Source organism: Hyla sarda, chromosome 7, assembly GCF_029499605.1.
Source record: "Hyla sarda isolate aHylSar1 chromosome 7, aHylSar1.hap1, whole genome shotgun sequence".
In the NCBI taxonomy this organism is placed as follows: domain Eukaryota; kingdom Metazoa; phylum Chordata; class Amphibia; order Anura; family Hylidae; genus Hyla; species Hyla sarda.
In genome coordinates, this window is record NC_079195.1 from 23372399 (window position 1) to 23391251 (window position 18853).

At 44.1% G+C, this 18853-nt stretch overlaps 2 protein-coding genes and 1 long non-coding RNA gene across 5 annotated transcripts in view; 2 read left to right on the forward strand and 1 right to left on the reverse strand.

Moving 5' to 3' along the window:
- LOC130281862 (uncharacterized) overlaps positions 1–4114 on the forward strand; it is a 97301-nt gene extending 93187 nt beyond the window's left edge. For all 3 annotated transcript variants that reach the window (XM_056529597.1, XM_056529596.1, XM_056529598.1), the window contains exons 15-16: positions 36–140; positions 3479–4114. In XM_056529597.1, coding sequence (XP_056385572.1) covers positions 36–140; positions 3479–3654 — 281 coding nt within the window. In that variant the 3' untranslated portion in view covers positions 3655–4114. The remainder of the gene's footprint in view (positions 1–35; positions 141–3478) is intronic.
- Positions 1–14547, reverse strand: part of LOC130281863 (uncharacterized) — a 106946-nt gene extending 92399 nt beyond the window's left edge. Inside the window, exons 1-2 of the long non-coding RNA XR_008846138.1 lie at positions 14286–14547; positions 3458–3573 (exon numbers count right to left, since the gene is read on the reverse strand). This is a non-coding gene — a long non-coding RNA (uncharacterized LOC130281863). The remainder of the gene's footprint in view (positions 1–3457; positions 3574–14285) is intronic.
- Position 14548: 1 nt separating this feature from the next.
- LOC130283091 (homeobox protein NOBOX-like) overlaps positions 14549–18853 on the forward strand; it is a gene marked incomplete at its 5' end in the record, with an annotated part of 45517 nt that continues 41212 nt past the window's right edge. The window contains one exon of the mRNA XM_056532281.1: positions 14549–14606. Coding sequence (XP_056388256.1) covers positions 14549–14606 — 58 coding nt within the window. The remainder of the gene's footprint in view (positions 14607–18853) is intronic.

Genomic DNA, 18853 nt, shown 5'->3' on the forward strand with positions numbered 1-18853 from the left:
TACAGTTCTTCTCACCATGGCGTCTGTTGTTCCAGGTCTCTCCCAGATGCAATGTTTAAAGTCGTATAAAGCGCGAGAAAACGACGAGCTGTCCCTGGAGAAAGCGGATATTCTCATGATAACTCAGAACAGCGATGACGGTAAATATACAGTACTGAAATAGTCCACGTATTGTTCCTATAGCTACATGTGTTTCTAAGAAGGCCAAGTGACAATATTTTATTCCACTGGTTTACCCAATTATGTCGTCATGCACTGCAGAAATGGTCCAGCAGAGGGCACCAATACACTGGAGAACCTTCAAGATTTTTATGCAGATAAAGTTTTATTGTCCTATAAATGTTCTTTCTCATATACTTGGAGTGATGGGGGATGTTAGCCATTAGTTTAGTCAGTGGGAGTCCAAGTGCTTACTTCCCCCAAATATAAAATGCTGTTTTTTTGTAATGACTCCCCTTCATGTTTTAAAGGGGTATTCCAGGAAAAAAAACTTTTTTTTATATATCAATTGGCTCCAGAAAGTTAAACAGATTTGTATATTACTTCTCTTAAAAAATCTTAATCCTTTCAGTACTTATGAGCTTCTGAAGTTAAGGTTGTTCTTTTCTGTCTAAGTGCTCTCTGATGACACGTGTCTCGGGAACTGCCCAGTTTAGAAGAGGTTTGCTATGGGGATTTGCTTCTAAACTGGGCTTCTAAAGATCTCTGCTTGCTTTAAAAATTCGTGTTTACATCCAGTCCTAATACTTCTCAGATATACTTATTGCAGGATTTGTTAAAGGGGTACTCCCACCCTAGACATCTTATTCCCTATCCAAAGGATAGGGGATAAGATGTCTGATCGCGGGAGTCCCGCTGCTGGGGACATCCGCATTATTGCATGCGGCACCCACCTCTTATTACGCCGGAACCGCTGGAGGCGCTGAGTTGCGAGTCCGGGACGGAAGTCCGTGACGTCAGGACTCCGCCCCCTTGTCACGCCCGTCCCCTCAATGCAAGTCTATGGGAAGGGGGCATGACGTCACACGGGGGCGGAGTCCTGACGTCACGGACTTCCGTCCCGGACTCGCGACTCAGCACCTCCAGCGGTTCCGGCGTAATAAGAGGTGGGTGCCGCGTGCAATAATGCGGGGGTCCCCAGCGGTGGGGCCCCCGCGATCAGACATCTTATCCCCTATCCTTTGGATAGGGGATAATATGTCTAGGGTGGGAGTACCCCTTTAAGCCCCACTCCCTTACCCCTTATATCAGTGTTTTCCAAACAATGTGTCTCCAGCTGTTGCACAACTATAACTCCCAGCATGTCTGGACTGTCAAAGGCTATTTTTGTGTCTTTTGTGTGTCTAGTTTCTGTATTTGGCTCACAAATCACTCTGATCTGCTGCTCACTCATTCTGACATCCACTGCTCAGGAAGGGGTCTGAGGCAAGCACTGAGCCCGCCCTCACTCGCCATGCATTTACTTCCTCCCTGAGTCTGCTGTGCTGGGTGTAAACTCTGAGTGATCAAATACAACAAAAGGTCCTCCCCTAAGATACAATAAATAAAATACATACACAATAAGATTATAAAATAAAATAAAATAAATGCCTGTAAACAACTACGAACAATAACCATAAGGCACTGTTTCCCAAACAAAGTGACTCCAGCTGTTGCAAAACTACAACTCCCAGCATGCCCGGGCAGCCTATGGAGTCCCTGCTGAGTTTATCCAGAGGAAGGCAAAAAACCCTCATACTAGAGGTAAAAATTCTTTCCCGACTCCAAATATGGCATCAGAATAAATCCCTGGATCAACGTTCTGTCCCTATAGATCTAGAATCCATAACCTGTAATGTTATTATTCTCCCAAAAATGCATCCAGACCCTTTTGAACTCTTTTATACCGAGTTCACTATGACCACCTCCTCAGGCAGAGAATTCCATAGTCTCACTGCTCTTACAGTAAAGAACCCCTGTCTGTGCTGGTGTAGAAACCTTCTTTCCTCTAGACGTAGAGGATGCCCCCTTGTTATATATACAGTCCTGGGTATAAATAGATCATGGAGAGATCTCTGTACTGTCCCCTGATATATTTATACATAGTTATTTATACATATTTATACATAGTTATTAGGTTGCCCCTAAGCCTTCTTTTCTCTAACCCTAATTCTGATAATCTTTCTGTGTACTGTAGTCCTCCCATTCCCCGTATTACCCTGGTTGCCCATCTTTGAACCCTCTCCAGCTCCACTATATCTTTCTTGTACACAGATGTCCAGTACTGTACACAGTATTCTATGTGTGGTCTGACCAGTACTGTACACAGTATTCTATGTGTGGTCTGACTAGTGATTTGTAGGGTATGTTCACACTGAGTAATTAGCGTGGAATTCCATGCGCTGAATTGTGCGTTGGAGTTCCGCGGAGTGAACTCCTAACATAAGTGTGAATGCGGACGTGTTCACACTGCAGAATTTCATCTGCGCAAAGAAAAAACATGTTCATTCTTTGCGTGGAAGTCTGCTGGCACTGCATAGCAGTCAATAGTGACGGCGCAGTGCCGTGTGGTCCTACCACCGAAGTACCGCCAGATGGAATCTCCACTAGCGAAATTCTGCAAGCGGAGATTCCGCTCACATTACTCAATGTGAACATACCTGTACAGTGGTAGAATTATTTCTTTGTCGTGGGCATCTATGCCCCTATTGATGCACCCCATGATTTTATTTGCCTTGGCAGCAGATGCCCGACACTGGTCACTACAGCTACATTTACTGTTATCTAAGACTCCCGTTTAATTTTCTCCCATTTAATACATAATCCCAGCCCGGATTTTTCCTCCCCATGTGCATTACCTTACATTTATCAGTGTTGAACCTCATTTGCCACTTCCCAGCCCAAACCTCCAACCTATCCAGATCCATTTGTAACAGTGCCCTGTCCTCTATTGTGTTATCTACTATACACAGTGATCTGTCTTCTTTTGTATTAACCACTTTACAGAGTTTAGTATCATCTGCAAAGATTGCTACTTTACTATAAAATCTCTCGACAAGGTAATTAATCCATATTAAATAGAATATGACCCAAAACTGACCCCTGTGATATCCTACTAGTAACAGTCACCCAATCAGAATAAGTACCATTAATAACCACCTTCTGTTTCCTATCACTGAGCCAGTTACTTACCCCCTTGCACACATTATCCCCCAGCCCAATCCTTCTCATTTTATGCACCAACCTTTAATGTGGCACCGTATCAAATGCTTTGGAAAAATCAATATAAATGGCATCCAGCGATTCCCCCTGGTCCAGTCTGGAGCTCACCTCCTCATAAAAGCTGATCAGGTTAGTTTGACAGGACCGATCCCTCATAAAGCCATGCTGACATGGGACACTTGGCTAACGAACCGTGACTTTTCAAAAGGAATAAGGTGGAGTCTGCTCCTCGGGGGCGTTACCTATTCTAACCTACCTCTTTTTTGTTCCTTTCCAGGATGGCTGCACGGCATCCGCCTCTCAGATCAGCAGTCTGGTTGGTTCCCACACGCTAACGTTCAAACCATCAGCCGCAACGCCTGTCTGCGCAACCTGCAAGAAGAACAAAGATTACAGGCTGTTCGAGCCAAGCTTCAGCCCACGGGGAACCAAGGGACAGCAACCGAGCAATAAATGGCAACCTGCCTGCCTGATGTACTCGCTCTCTCAAGCTTATCTGCTGTTCGGTACTCCGGTGCCACCTATGCCCATTCACTTCTGTGTAGTCTCATCTATTTTTGTAAACTAAAGGGGGGGGGGGGGTCTTGACCTGCAGTATCCAGTCACCAGTAATGTGTGCCCTAATGCTATAAGGGGGACTCAATCCAACATGATGCTCAAAAGTTGCAGCAAGACAGTGGCACTTCAAGACAAGCATAATAGTTGCAACACAAGTCCGCCATCTAGCCCAGGCAGAATTTGTTTTAAAAAAAAATAAAAAAATAAAAAGGGGAAAGTTCGGAACCGTCCCCTTATATGATATAAATGTAAAATAAAAATATTCTGAGAAAAAGAAAAATTTCAAATGTAAAAAATTTTTCTCGGAATCCTCTCTTCTGCCAGTTGTTGTTTTTTTTTTTTTTTTGTTTTTTTTTAAGTTCTACACCAAATATCCTGAACGCTGGCGACTTCTAGATGTATTTATATTTTTAATTGTCCAACTTTCCAGGATGCCTTACGTATTAAAAAAAATGATATATGTTAATAAAAAAAAATCTACATCTCAGCACTTTCCAGGGTTGTCGACCTCTGTAAATATTTTACATTAAATTTTATAAAAATGTGCAGACATTTTTTTTTTTTCTTGAGTAACAAAAATAAAGGCCCTCTGGTTGGAAGAGGGGTCTGAGAATGTAATAAATTTGTTTCCAAACCTTGGCTGAGTTGCTTTTATTTGTTGTCGTTTGGGGAGTGGCCTGTAGAGGGCAGTGTTTACTGCATCATTTTGTTCTTTGCTTACATAGTGTTTTTATTATTATTTTTTTTTTATTATTATTATAAATTTATAATCTAAGACAAAGGAAATAAAATATTAGGGATTGGGGCAAATTCAGGGTATGTTCACATGGCGGAAATGTCGCAATTCCACAGAAATTCCGTTGATAATTCCATTGAAATTCAAGCCCCATTGATTTCAATGGGATTCCGAAACTGTTCTTATATTTTTGCGGAATACTGAAAACAGTGTGAACCTAAAGATATATTCTGCCGCAGAAATTCTGCTGTCTGAATGGGACTGCGGAATCTCATTCAAATCAACAGGAGGTTAATTACAGCGGCATTTCTGGCAGAATTCGACACGAAAATTCCACCGTACAGAATCTGCCGCAAATTTGATGCTGTGTTCAATCATTGACTTACTTTAAAGAAAACCGGTCACTGGGTGGATGAACAGGAGATCGATGGGGGGGTCTCTGACTTGTATACAGTGGTCCCTCAACATACGGTGGTAATCCGTTCCAAATGGACCATCGTTTGTTGAAACCATCGTATGTTGAGGGATCCGTGCAATGTAAAGTATAGGACAGTGATCTACAACCTGCGGACCTCCAGATGTTGCAAAACTACAACACCCAGCATGCCCGGACAGCCAACGGCTGTCCGGGCATGCTGGGAGTTGTAGTTTTGCAACATCTGGAGGTTCGCAGGTTGAAGACCACTGGTATTGGAGGTTATACTCACCTGTCCCCGCCGCTCCGGACCGTCACCGCTGCCCTGGATGTCGCCTTCCATCGCTGTCGCCGCGTCCCCGGGGTGTCCCCGCCGCTCCGGCAAGGCCTCTGCTTCCCCGGCATCCGCGCTCTCCGTCCGCGCCATCACGTCGCTACGCACGCCGCTCCTATTGGATGATGGGACGGCGTGCGCAGCAACGTGATGACGACGATGGAGAGCGCCGACGATGCAGGGAATCCCGAAGAGGACGCGCCGGAGCCCCGAGGACAGGTAAGTGATCGTCAGCGGACCACACGGGGCACCGTAAACGGCTATCCGGGGGCAGCTGAAGCAGTCTGCGCTGCAGGATAGCCGTTTATGCGATGGCACCGACATACAAAAGCATCGTATGTTGAAATGATCGTATGTCGGGGCCATCGTAGGTCGGGGGGGGGTCACTGTACATACCTGCAGTCCGGTGCGGTGTCCCTCTGAAGATCGGCTTCTATCTTCCCTGAATTGCGCACAGGAGGCGGGCCCGCCGGGTGAATTTGAATATTCATGGTCGCTGGTCACATGGGCGCTCAGTACTAGGCACAAGCGCTGATGTGACCAGCAACCAGGAATATTCAAATTCACCTGGCGGGCCCGCCTCCTGTGCGCAATTCAGTGAAGATAGAAGCCGATCTTCAGAGGGACATCGCACCGGACTGCAGGTCCTGTACATACGGTCTCTGTACTGGAATCCACTTACCCCAAAACCCACCCAGGCGTTCTGTTTGGCGCAGTTTCCTTACTGATTATTAAAGGGGGACCAAGGGGGAAATGTCAAAAAGAGAGAGTTTGAAGCCCGTTTTTCACGGGGCACAACAGCACGCTAAAAACTGGAGCGCATCGTGTAAACTTTAGCCATACTTTTTTTTATGGTAACTCCCTTGAAAATGTAGCGTGATTTTCACACAATTTTTTACCACGTTTCACACCAAATATTTTTTAAGAAGTGTCACTAAGGTCAGGATTTACGCTGCAGATGGTTCCGCTGCTGAAATTCCACTGTGTGCATGGTGCAGCAGAATCTCATTAGAAACAATGGGCCTCTGCTGCAATGGAACTTTTCCTCTGGATTCCACTTGGAAATTCAGTCATATGAACATGGCCTAATATAGATCCCACTTTTTTTTTAATGGGAAATATGCATCTTAGCTCAGAGGTGGTGGAATTTTTCTGTATAGATTCTGTGCGTACTCATTTTTGGCTCAAAAAAGGTAAATTTTTTCACATTTTTATGGAGTCGTTTTTTTTAATCCAAAATAACAGCTGGATTGCACAGAAAAATGGCAAAAAAAAAATGATAAAAATACTTTTTTTCCCCCTCCACAATAGTGTTTTTATGGTTATGAATGTTTAAAGGGGTACTCCAGAGAAAACTTTTTTTTTTTAAATCAACTGGTCCCAGAAAGTGAAATAGATTTGTAAATTACTTCTATTAAAAAATCTTAATCCTTCCAGTACTTATTAGTTGCTGAATACTACAGAGGAAATTATTTTCTTTTTGGAACACAGAGCTCTCTGCTGACATCACGAGCACAGTGCTCTCTGCTGACATCTCTGTCCATTTTAAGAACTGTCAAGAGTAGGAGAAAATCCCCATAGCAAACATCTGCACAGCTGCTCTGGACAGTTCCTAAAATGGACAGAGATGTCAGCAGAGAGCACTGTGCTGGTGATGTCAGCAGAGAGCTCTGTGTTCCAAAAAGAAAATAATTTCCTCTGTAGTATTCAGCAGCTAATAAGTACTGGAAGGATTAAGATTTTTTTAATAGAAGTAATTTACAAATCTGTTTAACTTTCTGGCACCAGTTGATAAAAAAAAAAAAAAAAAAGTTTTCCACTGGAGTACCCCTTTAACCCCCCCCCCCCCCTTAACGACGAAGGACGTATATTTACGTCCTCCGCCAGCTCCCGCGATATGCCGCGGGGTCACGCAGTGATCCCGCGTCATATCAGGTCGGTCCCGGCGGCTATCAACGGCCAGGACCCGCGGATAATACAGGACATCACCGATCGCAGTGATGCCCTGTATTAACCCTTCAGACGCAGCGATCAAAGCTGACCGCCGTGTCTGAAGTGAAAGTATCCCAGCTGCTCAGTCGGGCTGTTCGGGACCGCCGCGGTGAAATCGCAGCGTCCTGAACAGCTTACAGAACACCGGGAGGGCCCTTACCTGCCTCCTCTGTGTCCAGACAGGAGCAGTCAAGCCTGAGATCCAGGCAGGAGCAGTCAAGCGCCGATAACACTGATCACAGGCGTGTTAATACACGCCAGTGATCAGCATGAGAGATCAGTGGGGGACATGTATGAAAGATTTTACCCCTGCTTTGTGTGCATTTTTTTGCGCAAAATTTTGCACAAGCCCTTTTTTTTGCGCATTTTTTTGCGCACGTTTTGGTAGAGCATGTCCTCCAGATGTGGCCGAATCAGGGTACCTTGGAGTGACATCTATAGTACACATGGATTTATTAACTGCGCACTTTTCCTTTACACCAAAAATTTTGCCGCAAGAGCTGTTTTTTTTTGCGCAAATATAAGCCATCTTGGACTTCACATAGCGAGATTCTCTAAATCATCGATTCTATTTTCCAAAGAGTGGATTGAGGAGATTTCTATATTTACCCGCAATTTATGAAGCTCATTGCACTTGATTGATAAATTTAGCTCTTCTGCACATAATTTAGAATTTGGAAAAAGGGGTAAACTGCTTCTACCGTACACAAATAATGATACATGTCCCCCAGTGTGTGCAGTGTTATAGGTCCCTATGGGATAACAATGATCAGTGTGTGCAGTGTTAGAGGTCCCTATGGGACCTATAACACTGCAAAAAAAAGTGAAAAAAAGTGTTAATAAAGATCATTTAACCCCTTCCCTAATAAAAGTTTGAATCACCCCCCTTTTCCCATAAAAAAATAAAACAGTGTAAATAAAAATAAACATATGTGGTATCGCCGCGTGCGGAAATGTCCGAACTATAAAAATATATTGTTAAACTGCACGATCAATGGCGTACACGTAAAAAAATTCCAAAGTCCATAAAAGCGTATTTTTGGTCACTTTTTACACTATTAAAAAATGAATAAAAAGTGATCAAAAAGTCTGATCAAAACAAAAATGGTACCGATAAAAACTTCAGATCACGGCGCAAAAAATGACCCTCATACCGCCCCATAAGCGGAAAAATAAAAAAGTTATAGGGGTCAGAAGATGACATTTTTAAACTTATAAATTTTCCTGCATGTAGTTATGATTTTTTCCAGAAATGCGACAAAATCAAACCTATATAAGTAGGGTATCATTTTAACTGTATGGACCTACAGAATAATGATAAGGGGTAATTTTTACTGAAATATGCACTGCGTAGAAACGGAAGCCCCCAAAATTTACAAAATTGCATTTTTTCTTTGATTTTGTCGCACAATGATTTTTTTCCGTTTCGCCGTGAATTTTTGGGTAAAATGACTGATGTCACTGCAAAGTAGAATTGGTGACGCAAAAAATAAGCCATAATATGGATTTTTAGGTGGAAAATTGAAAGGGTTATGATTTTTAAAAGGTAAGGAGGAAAAAACGAAAGTGCAAAAACGGAAAAACCCTGAGTCCTTAAGGGGTTAAATACAATTTTTTCCATCACTACTGTATCTTTTTTAATATTTTTTTTTAATGTTACCCTGCGAAATTTTATAAAAAGGAATCTCCCTTCATCACTTTTTTGTATCGCTAAAGTCCAAAAAAGAATAAAAAAACGACTTCCATGGGAGAAAAACGCCACGATTTCAGGGAAAAATGCGCCACAGGCTCAACATGCGACTTTGCAAAACCGCCAAGGAGCTGTAAAAAGCCAAAAACAAAGAGAGAGAAAACGCCAAAAGGATTTAAAAAAAAAAGCCAAACTGAAAAACACACAAAGTGGAAAAAGAATTTTGCGATTTCTCATTGATTTACAGCTAACATCTGGCCGCAGCGTTTTTTGGCCGAAAAAACGCAATGTGGCAGAATTGGCGTTTTTCTCTGCGGTTTTCCCCCCAAAAAATGAGTGGAAACTTAGCCTTATGGTTACGAATAGAGATGAGCGAACTTAAAGTAAATTCGATTCGTCACGAACTTCTCAGCTCGGCAGTTGATGACTTATCCTGCGTAAATTAGTTCAGCTTTCCGGTGCTCCGGTGGGCTGGAAAAGGTGGATACAGTCCTAGGAAAGAGTCTCCTAGGACTGTATCCACCTTTTCCAGCCCACGGGAGCACCGGAAAGCTGAACTAATTTATGCAGGATAAGTCATCAACTGCCGAGCTGAGAAGTTCGTGACGAATCGAATTTACTGTAAGTTCGCTCATCTCTAGTTACGAAGGTTAAATATCTGCAGATTTTCTTATGATAATGTGTTTTGTGGTGTGAATGGAAAATCGTCTGTAAGGGATCATTCACTCTACGAGATTTCCGCCGGATATATTCCGGGCAGACATTCCATCTGTAGTGGGTGCTGGCAAAACGAGCCGACGCTCAATTGACGGAAATGGATTTTTACAGTGGATTCCGCCATAAGAATGTACGTTATGCAACAGCTGTTAAATTAACCCCTTAAGGACTCAGCCCATTTTGGCCTTAAGGACTCAGACAATTTAATTTTTACGTTTTCATTTTTTCCTCCTCGCCTTCTAAAAATCATAACTCTTTTATATTTTCATCCACAGACTAGTATGAGGGCTTGTTTTTTTGCGCGACCAGTTGTCCTTTGTAATGACATAACTCATTATATCATAAAATGTATGGCGCAACCAAAAAACACTATTTTTGTGGGGAAATTAAAACGAAAAACGCAATTTTGCTAATTTTGGAAGGTTTCGTTTTCACGCCGTACAATTTATCGTAAAAATGACATGTGTTCTTTATTCTGAGGGTCAATACGATTAAAATGATACCCATTATTATACACTTTTATATTATTGTTGCGCTTAAAAAAAATCACAAACTTTTTAACCAAATTAGTACGTTTATAATTCCTTTATTTTGATGACCTTTAACTTTTTTATTTTTCCGTATAAGTGGCGGTGTGGGGGCTCATTTTTTGCGCCATGATCTGTACTTTTTTTTGATACCACATTTGCATATAAAAAACTTTTAATATATTTTTTATAATTTTTTTTTTTTAATAAAATGTATTAAAAAAGTAGGAATTTGGGACTTTTTTTAATTTTTTTTCGTTCACGCCGTTCACCGTACGGGATCATTAACATTTTATTTTAATAGTTCGGACATTTACGCACGCGGCAATACCAAATATGTCTATAAAAAATGTTTTTTACGCTTTTTGGGGGTAAAATAGGAAAAAACGGACGTTTTACTTTTTTATTGGGGGATGGGGATTTTTCACATTTTTTTTAATTTTAACTTTTACAATTTTTTACATTTTTTTTTACACTTGAATAGTCCCCATAGGGGACTATTCATAGCAATACCATGATTGCTAATACTGATCTGTTCTATGTATAGGACATAGAACAGATCAGTATTATCGGTCATCTCCTGCTCTGGTCTGCTCGATCTCAGACCAGAGCAGGAGACGCCGGGAGCCGCACGGAGGAAGGAGAGGGGACCTCCGTGCGGCGTTATGAATGATCGGATCCCCGCAGCAGCGCTGCGGGCGATCCGATCGTTCATTTAAATCGCGAACTGCCGCAGATGCCGGGATCTGTATAATCGCTCCGATGCCCGCGGTTATGCTTAGGACGTAAATGTACGTCCTGGTGCGTTAAGTACCACCTCACCAGGACGTACATTTACGTCCTGCGTCCTTAACCCCTTAACGACGCAGGACGTATATTTACGTCCTGCGCCGGCTCCCGCGATATGAAGCGGGATCGCACCGCGATCCCGCATCATATCGCGTGGGTCCCGGCGCTAATCAACGGCCGGGACCCGCGGCTAATACCACACATCGCCGATCGCGGCGATGTGCGGTATTAACCCTTTAGAAGCGGCGGTCAAAGCTGACCGCCGCTTCTAAAGTGAAACTGAAAGTATCCCGGCTGCTCAGTCGGGCTGTTCGGGACCGCCGCGGTGAAATCGCGGCGTCCCGAACAGCTGATCGGACACCGGGAGGGCTCTTACCTGCCTCCTCGGTGTCCGATCGACGAATGACTGCTCCGTGGGTGAGATCCAGGCAGGAGCAGTCAAGCGCCGATAATGCTGATCACAGGCGTGTTAATACGCGCCAGTGATCAGCATAGGAGATCAGTGTGTGCAGTGTTATAGGTCCCTATGGGATAACAATGATCAGCATGAGAGATCAGTGTGTGCAGTGTTATAGGTCCCTATGGGACCGTATGGACCTACAGAATAATGATAAGGTGTAATTTTTACCGAAATATGCACTGCGTAGAAACGGAAGCCCCCATAAGTTACAAAATGGCGTTTTTTCTTCGATTTTGTCGCACAATGATTTTTTTTCCCATTTCGCTGTGCATTTTTGGGTAAAATGACTAATGTCACTGCAAAGTAGAATTGGCGACGCAAAAAATAAGCCATAATATGGATTTTTAGGTGGAAAATTGAAAGGGTTATGATTTTTAAAAGGTAAGGAGGAAAAAACGAAAGTGCAAAAACTGAAAAACCCTGCGTCCTTAAGGGGTTAAGGGGTTAAAGGGGTATTCCAGGCAAAAACTTTTTTTTATATATATCAACTGGCTCCGGAAAGTTAAACAGATTTGTAAATTACTTCTATTAAAAAAAATCTTAATCCTTTCAGTACTTATGAGCTTCTGAAGTTGAGTTGTTGTTTTCTGTCTAACTGCTCTCTGATGACTCACGTCCCGGGAGCTGTGCAGTTCCTATGGGGATATTCTCCCATCATGCACAGGGACGTGACATCATCATTGAGCAGTTAGACAGAAAACTTCAGAAGCGAATAACTATTGGAAGGATTAAGATTTTTTTAATAGAAGTAATTTACAAATCTGTTTAACCTTCCGGAGCCAGTTGATTTATATATATATAAAAAAGTTTTTGCCTGGAATACCCCTTTAATCTGCATGTCCTTCATTTTCAGCCCAATTTCGGTAAAAAAAATAAAAAAAATACATACGAAGTAACAAAATAGGTAATTTTTTTTAACCAATTAGTGTAAACCAATTTTTAACTAATTAGTGTAAAAAAAAAAAATGTTTACAAACATAAAAATTGTGCGAAATTGTGGAAATTACGCCATCTGAACATGGTCTATGGAAGAAAAAACACCAAGATTTAATTTAAAAAATTGGAAAAAAAATAAAAAATAAAAACACCATACCCACAGCGTACTGCGATTTTGGAAAACTAGCCCCAAGGCTAAAAACACTTAAAAAAGAGTGGGAAAAAAACATCAAGAGAAAAAACACCGTGTGGGTGGGTCTGGCGATTTATATTTCCCTATTGCAGTGTTTCCCAACCAGTGTCCCTCCAGCTGTTGCCAAACTACAACTCCCAGCATGCCCGGACAGCCAACGGCTGTCCGGGCATGCTGGGAGTTGTAGTTTGGCAACAGCTGGAGGCACCCCTGGTTGGGAAACATTGACCTATACTATATACTACTATATAGTCCAACATACTGGGAGTTGTAGCTTTGCAACAGCTGGAGGCACCCCTGGTTGGGAAACATTGACCTATACTATATACTACTATATAGTCCAACATGCTGGGAGTTGTAGCTTTGCAACAGCTGGAGGCACCCCTGGTTGGGAAACATTGACCTATACTATATACTACTATATAGTCCAACATACTGGGAGTTGTAGCTTTGCAACAGCTGGAGGCACCCCTGGTTGGGAAACATTGACCTATACTATATACTACTATATAGTCCAACATGCTGGGAGTTGTAGCTTTGCAACAGCTGGAGGCACCCCTGGTTGGGAAACATTGACCTATACTATATACTACTATATAGTCCAACATGCTGGGAGTTGTAGTTTTGCAACAGCTGGAGGCACCCCTGGTTGGAAAACACTGACCTATACTATATACTACTATATAGTCCAACATGCTGGGAGTTGTAGCTTTGCAACAGCTGGAGGCACCCCTGGTTGGGAAACATTGACCTATACTATATACTACTATATAGTCCAACATACTGGGAATTGTAGTTTTGCAACAGCTGGAGGGACACTGGTTGGGAAACACTGACCTATACTGTATACTACTATATAGTCCAACATGCTGGGAGTTGTAGTTTTGGAACAGCTGGAGGCACCCCTGGTTGGGAAACATTGACCTATACTATATACTACTATATAGTCCAACATACTGGGAATTGTAGTTTTGCAACAGCTGGAGGGACACTGGTTGGGAAACACTGACCTATACTATATACTACTATATAATCCGACATGCTGGGAGTTGTAGCTTTGCAACAGCTGGAGGCGCTCTGGGTTGGGAAACACTGACCTATACTATATACTACTATATAGTCCAACATGCTGGGAGTTGTAGTTTTGCAACAGCTGGAGGCCCCCCTGGTTGGGAAACACTGCCCTATTGACTCCCAGCATCTGGCCACAGCATTTTTTGTTTTGTTCGTTTTTTGCCCCAAAAACTTTTTTCTGCATTTTTTTTCCCCACAAAAACACAAAGTGGAATTAGTTTCCAGACAATTTCTTTTTATTTTTTTATTTCGTATCCGAAAACAAAATGTCGCCTTTATACCACCAAGGTGCATTTTTGGTGGCTTTTTTTTTTCAAAAATAGTGGCGTTTTTTTTTTAATCATTACGAGTCATGTGATTCATTCACATGATTTTTACTGAAGGTGTTTGTGTGTGTTTTTCTTGGCGTTTTTTCCCCCCATTCTATAGAAATCTATAGGAGGAGAAAAAATACACATTTTGGGGAGACAAAAAAATTCACCAAGAAGCAAAAAAAAAAAAAAATTTATGAAAATTGCTGTAATGTGTTTTTTTTTTCTTTTCAAGCAAAAAGACCACAATACAGTGAGTGAATGAGTCTTAAGAAAGAACTGAGGTATTTTTTAGTTGTTCACAACTTTCTCCTCACGGCACCGACCTGATGTAATGAGGGATCTCAATCACCTGAGCTCTGGACCAAACCATCTGCACCGAGAGGGGTGCTCGGATATCTCCTACACTGGACATTCCCAGGCTGATCTCCAGAGCTCCTAGACATGACTAGCTGCACAGGTAGAGGAGTACATTCATAATACACGGTCAGGGGAGAGGAGATGCTCCCCCGGGAGGGAATGGAACCGTCCAAAAAGTTTGGGCAAAGTTGCAAACTAGTGCAAAAGCAAAGGTGAAAAGTGCAAAGAGCTGAAGAGAAGATGGATGAAGAGGAAGGAGGAGGAGGAGGAGGAGGAGGAGGATTGCAGGTGGAGAGGCAGCCCTGTGCCCTGGGTTAGTAATATGTGTGGTAATAGATCATTAGTTCCATTATTAGTATTGCTCATTACTGCTCATTGAGGGAAATGCAGAGTAATAAAAAAGCTTATAAGAGCTCAATGAGGAGTCAGCCCCGGAGCCCCCCTCACTGATCCCAGAGTCAGCCGGTGGAGCCCCCCTCACTGATCCCAGAGTCAGTCTGCGGAGTCCCCCTCACTGATCCCAGAGTCAGTCTGCGGAGTTCCCCTCACTGATCCCAGAGTCAGCCTGCAGAGTGCCCCCCCCCCCCCCACCTCACTGATCCCAGAGTCAGCCTGCAGAGTGCCCCCCCCCCCCACCTCACTGATCCCAGAGTCAGCCTGCGGAGCCCCCCCTCACTGATCCCAGAGTCAGCCTGCGGAGTGCCCCCCCCCCCCCCCCTCACTGATCCCAGAGTCAGCCCCGGAGCCCCCCTCACTGATCCCAGAGTCAGCCTGCGGAGTGCCCCCCCCTCACTGATCCCAGAGTCAGCCTGCGGAGTGCCCCCCCCCCCACCTCACTGATCCCAGAGTCAGCCTGCGGAGCCCCCCCTCACTGATCCCAGAGTCAGCCTGCGGAGTGCCCCCCCCCTCACTGATCCCAGAGTCAGCCGGTGGAGCCCCCCTCACTGATCCCAGAGTCAGCCGGTGGAGCCCCCCTCACTGATCCCAGAGTCAGCCCGCAGAGCCCCCCCCCCTCATTGATCTCAAAGTCAAGCCTGCGGAGCCCCCCTCACTGGGGATATTTACTATTGTGTTTATGCGTTTTGTTTTTGGCGGCAAAAAGGCGCATCTTTGGGCTTAGTGTGCTAATGCACCTTTTCGTTGCGCCTTTTCATATATGCCCCTTTTTTAAAAATTACTGTGAAATCCGGCTGTGGGCACTTTCCGAAGCGGCGGACGATATTTATTATTTGCGCCATTTGGCGAACAGGTGCATAAAAAGGCGCATGGACCTTAAACAAGCCACAAATTCATTCCATGTCGAGGCGACCTTTTCATTGTTGCTGAAGCGAAATCAGAAGGTTCTTTATTAAAGGGGTATTCCGGGTTTATACATCTTATCCCCTATCCGAAGGATAGGGGATAAGATATATGATCGTGGGGGTCCTGCTGCTGGGGACCCCCATGATTTCAGTGCAGCCCGCTGCATCCTATGCCGGGCGCTGCTTCCGAGACGGCGACATGACGTCTTGGTCACGCCCCCTCTACGGCCGTCACGCCCTCCCCCATAGACATGAGTGGAGGGGGCGGGGTGTAACATCACTAGGGGGCGTGACTGTGATGTCACATCCCCGTCTTGGAAGCAGCACCTGTATATCGCGAGGGTCCCCATCGGCAGGACCCCTGCGATCATACATCTTATCCCGTATCCCCGAATATCCCTTTTAAGACCACGAACCTTTTTAGGGTACGTTCATAGGGGCGGATTTATTTGCTGGTTTCCCGCTGCGTCGCTGAAAGGGGGCGGGCTCTTCTCGGCTGTCCGCAGCAGATTTTCCGCGGCAGAATTTCCACTGCGGAAAATCCGCCGCAGACCCTACTGACTTCAATGGGGCTTGCGACGGATTTTCCGCAGCGTAAATTCTGCAGCAGAAAACCGCAAAGAGCCCGCCCCCTTTCAAATACGCAGCGGGTAACCTGCAAATAAATCTGCCCGTGTGAACGTACCCTAATAGTAAATCTCACACAGGACAGACAAAATAAACTCAACAAATTCCGGTATTAAAAAAAAAAAAAAAAAAAGGCAGCATTAAAACATGTCCCCAACTGATCCCAGAATCAGCCTGCGGGGTCCTCCTCACTACAGGGGGGGGGGGGGGGGGTTGTCTGTATAAAATATAAAAAAATCCCCTACGAGTTTATGGCTTTGTTCTTTCTGAAGGGTCTTATAGGGCAGATAAAGGATCATTTGTTCATAGATGGTTTTATACCCCCCCCCCTCCCCCAACACACTTTTGTTGACCGCGCCTGCTCGTAGTGACATCACATATAGCGATCACATAAACAGGCGAAATTGTCTGATAAAATAATTATTTTTTATTTTTTTTTAGGTATTCTGTAAAGACAAAAGTTATAAATAGAGATGACCGAACTTACAGTAAATTCGATTCGTCACGAACTTCTCGGCTCGGCAGTTGATGACTTATCCTGCATAAATTAGTTCAGCTTTCAGGTGTTCCCGTGGGCTGGAAAAGGTGGATACAGTCCTAGGAAAGAGTCTCCTAGGTCTGTATCCACCTTTTCCAGCCCATGGGAGCGCCTGAAAGCTGAACTAATTTATGCAGGAAAAGTCATCAACTGCCGAGCCGAGAAGTTCGTGACGAATCGAATTTACTGTAAGTTCGCTCATCTCTAGTTGAAACCATTGTATGTTGAGACCAGAACTCTATGGAAACCTGGTAATTGGTTCTGAAACCACCAAAATGTCATCCAAAAATAGGAAAAAGTGAGGATTAAAGAATAATAAGTAGATAACTAATATAGATAAAGCAAATCCTTACATATAAAAGTAATAACGATCTGCTGGGAGCTGTAATCATTGTCTATGTCAGTGTTTCCCAACAGGGCGCCTGCAGATGTTGCAAACCTACAACTCCCAGCATGCCCGGACAGCCTTCGGCTGTCCGGGCATGCTGGAAGTTGTAGTTTTGCAACAGCTGGAGGCACCCTGGTTGGGAAACACTGGTCTATGTAGAGGACAGGAGCTTCTTCAGGGTCCTGTACAGAACGCACATTGTCCTAAAAAAAGGAAAATGGAGCCGCCCTCACCTGATGTCCAAAGGAGCAGCTAACCCTGGCACAAGTAAAGAGTACAGAACATGTAATACCTCCCTGTACTGTAGGGGGCGCTACCAGACACCAGTCAGTGCATACACTTCAGTAATACAGGTAAAGAGTACAGAACATGTAATACCTCCCTGTACTGTAGGGGGCACTACCAGACACCAGTCAGTGCATACACTTCAGTAATACAGGTAAAGAGTACAGAACATGTAATACCTCCCTGTACTGTAGGAGGCGCTACCAGACACCAGTCAGTGCATGCACTTTAGGAATACACGGGTTTTACCAGTGAAATATCCATTCTGATTGGTCGGTTCTTCCAGCCATTAACACGTTTCGCAAGATTCAATAGCATTGTATGTTGAGTCTGGTTTCAAGTTACAATGGTCCATTGTAAGTTGAGGGATCACTGTATATAGTAACAAGTCAACACAATTGCCAAAAAAAAGGCAATTCCCTCAAATATAGCAGTCTAGTAATACTATTAATACTGAACACTATCCCAGCAGGTTTCGCAACATGATAGCTGCTGTGCAAGTGTTGGGTTTTCCCAGTTGTCCAAAATGCATTATTTTCCCGCACGTCACGTCATAAATTTGAGCAAATGACAAGAAGCCCCTAAATAGTGCAAAATAAAAAGGGTGAAAAGCTCGCCCTATTCCCTAACTCTCCACCTTGGTGTGGCGCCTCTTTGTAGGGTTTTCTGAGTAAGGTGGAGAGTTAGGCTAGGTTTCCATATTTTATTTTATTTTTTTTTTTTTTTATGTTTTTCTGACATTTTTGCCTTTGAATGGAAATTGCCTTTTTGGCCCCTTTGGCGTTTTTTTCAAAACTTGTTGGGTACCGGAATTTTTTTTTGTATTTAACGAAATTTTTATTTTTTATAACAACATTTCTTGTGGTGGGCCACAGGGGTGTGATGAGAGGTGGATAGGGCAGACATTGTAGCCTAGGGGCAGATGGTGTTAACCCCTAAATGTCCGTGATGCCAGGGAGTGGTTTTAACCAAGAACCACCCAAACGGTAGCTCCGCTAGTCCTAATTAGGCAGGGCAAATAAGAGTCCAAGGGCAGGTCAGTGTTAACAGTAGCTTTACTGAGGTACACCTGCCAGTCACTACAATACATGATAATTCATTCCAAATGAACCATCGTTACTTGAATCCATCGTATTTTGAGGGATCCGTGAAATAGTAATACAGAAAGTTATACTCGCGTGTCCCCGTCGCTCCGGACCGTCACCGCTGCCCTTGATCGTTGCTCTCCATCGCCGTCATCACGTCCCAGGGGTGTCCCCGCCACTCCGGACTGTCACCGCTGCCCTGGATCGTTGCTCTCCATCGCCGTCATCACGTCCCAGGGGTGTCCCCGCCGCTCCGGACCGTCACCGCTGCCCTTGATCGTTGCTCTCCATCGCCGTCATCACGTCCCCGGGGTGTCCCCGCCACTCCGGACTGTC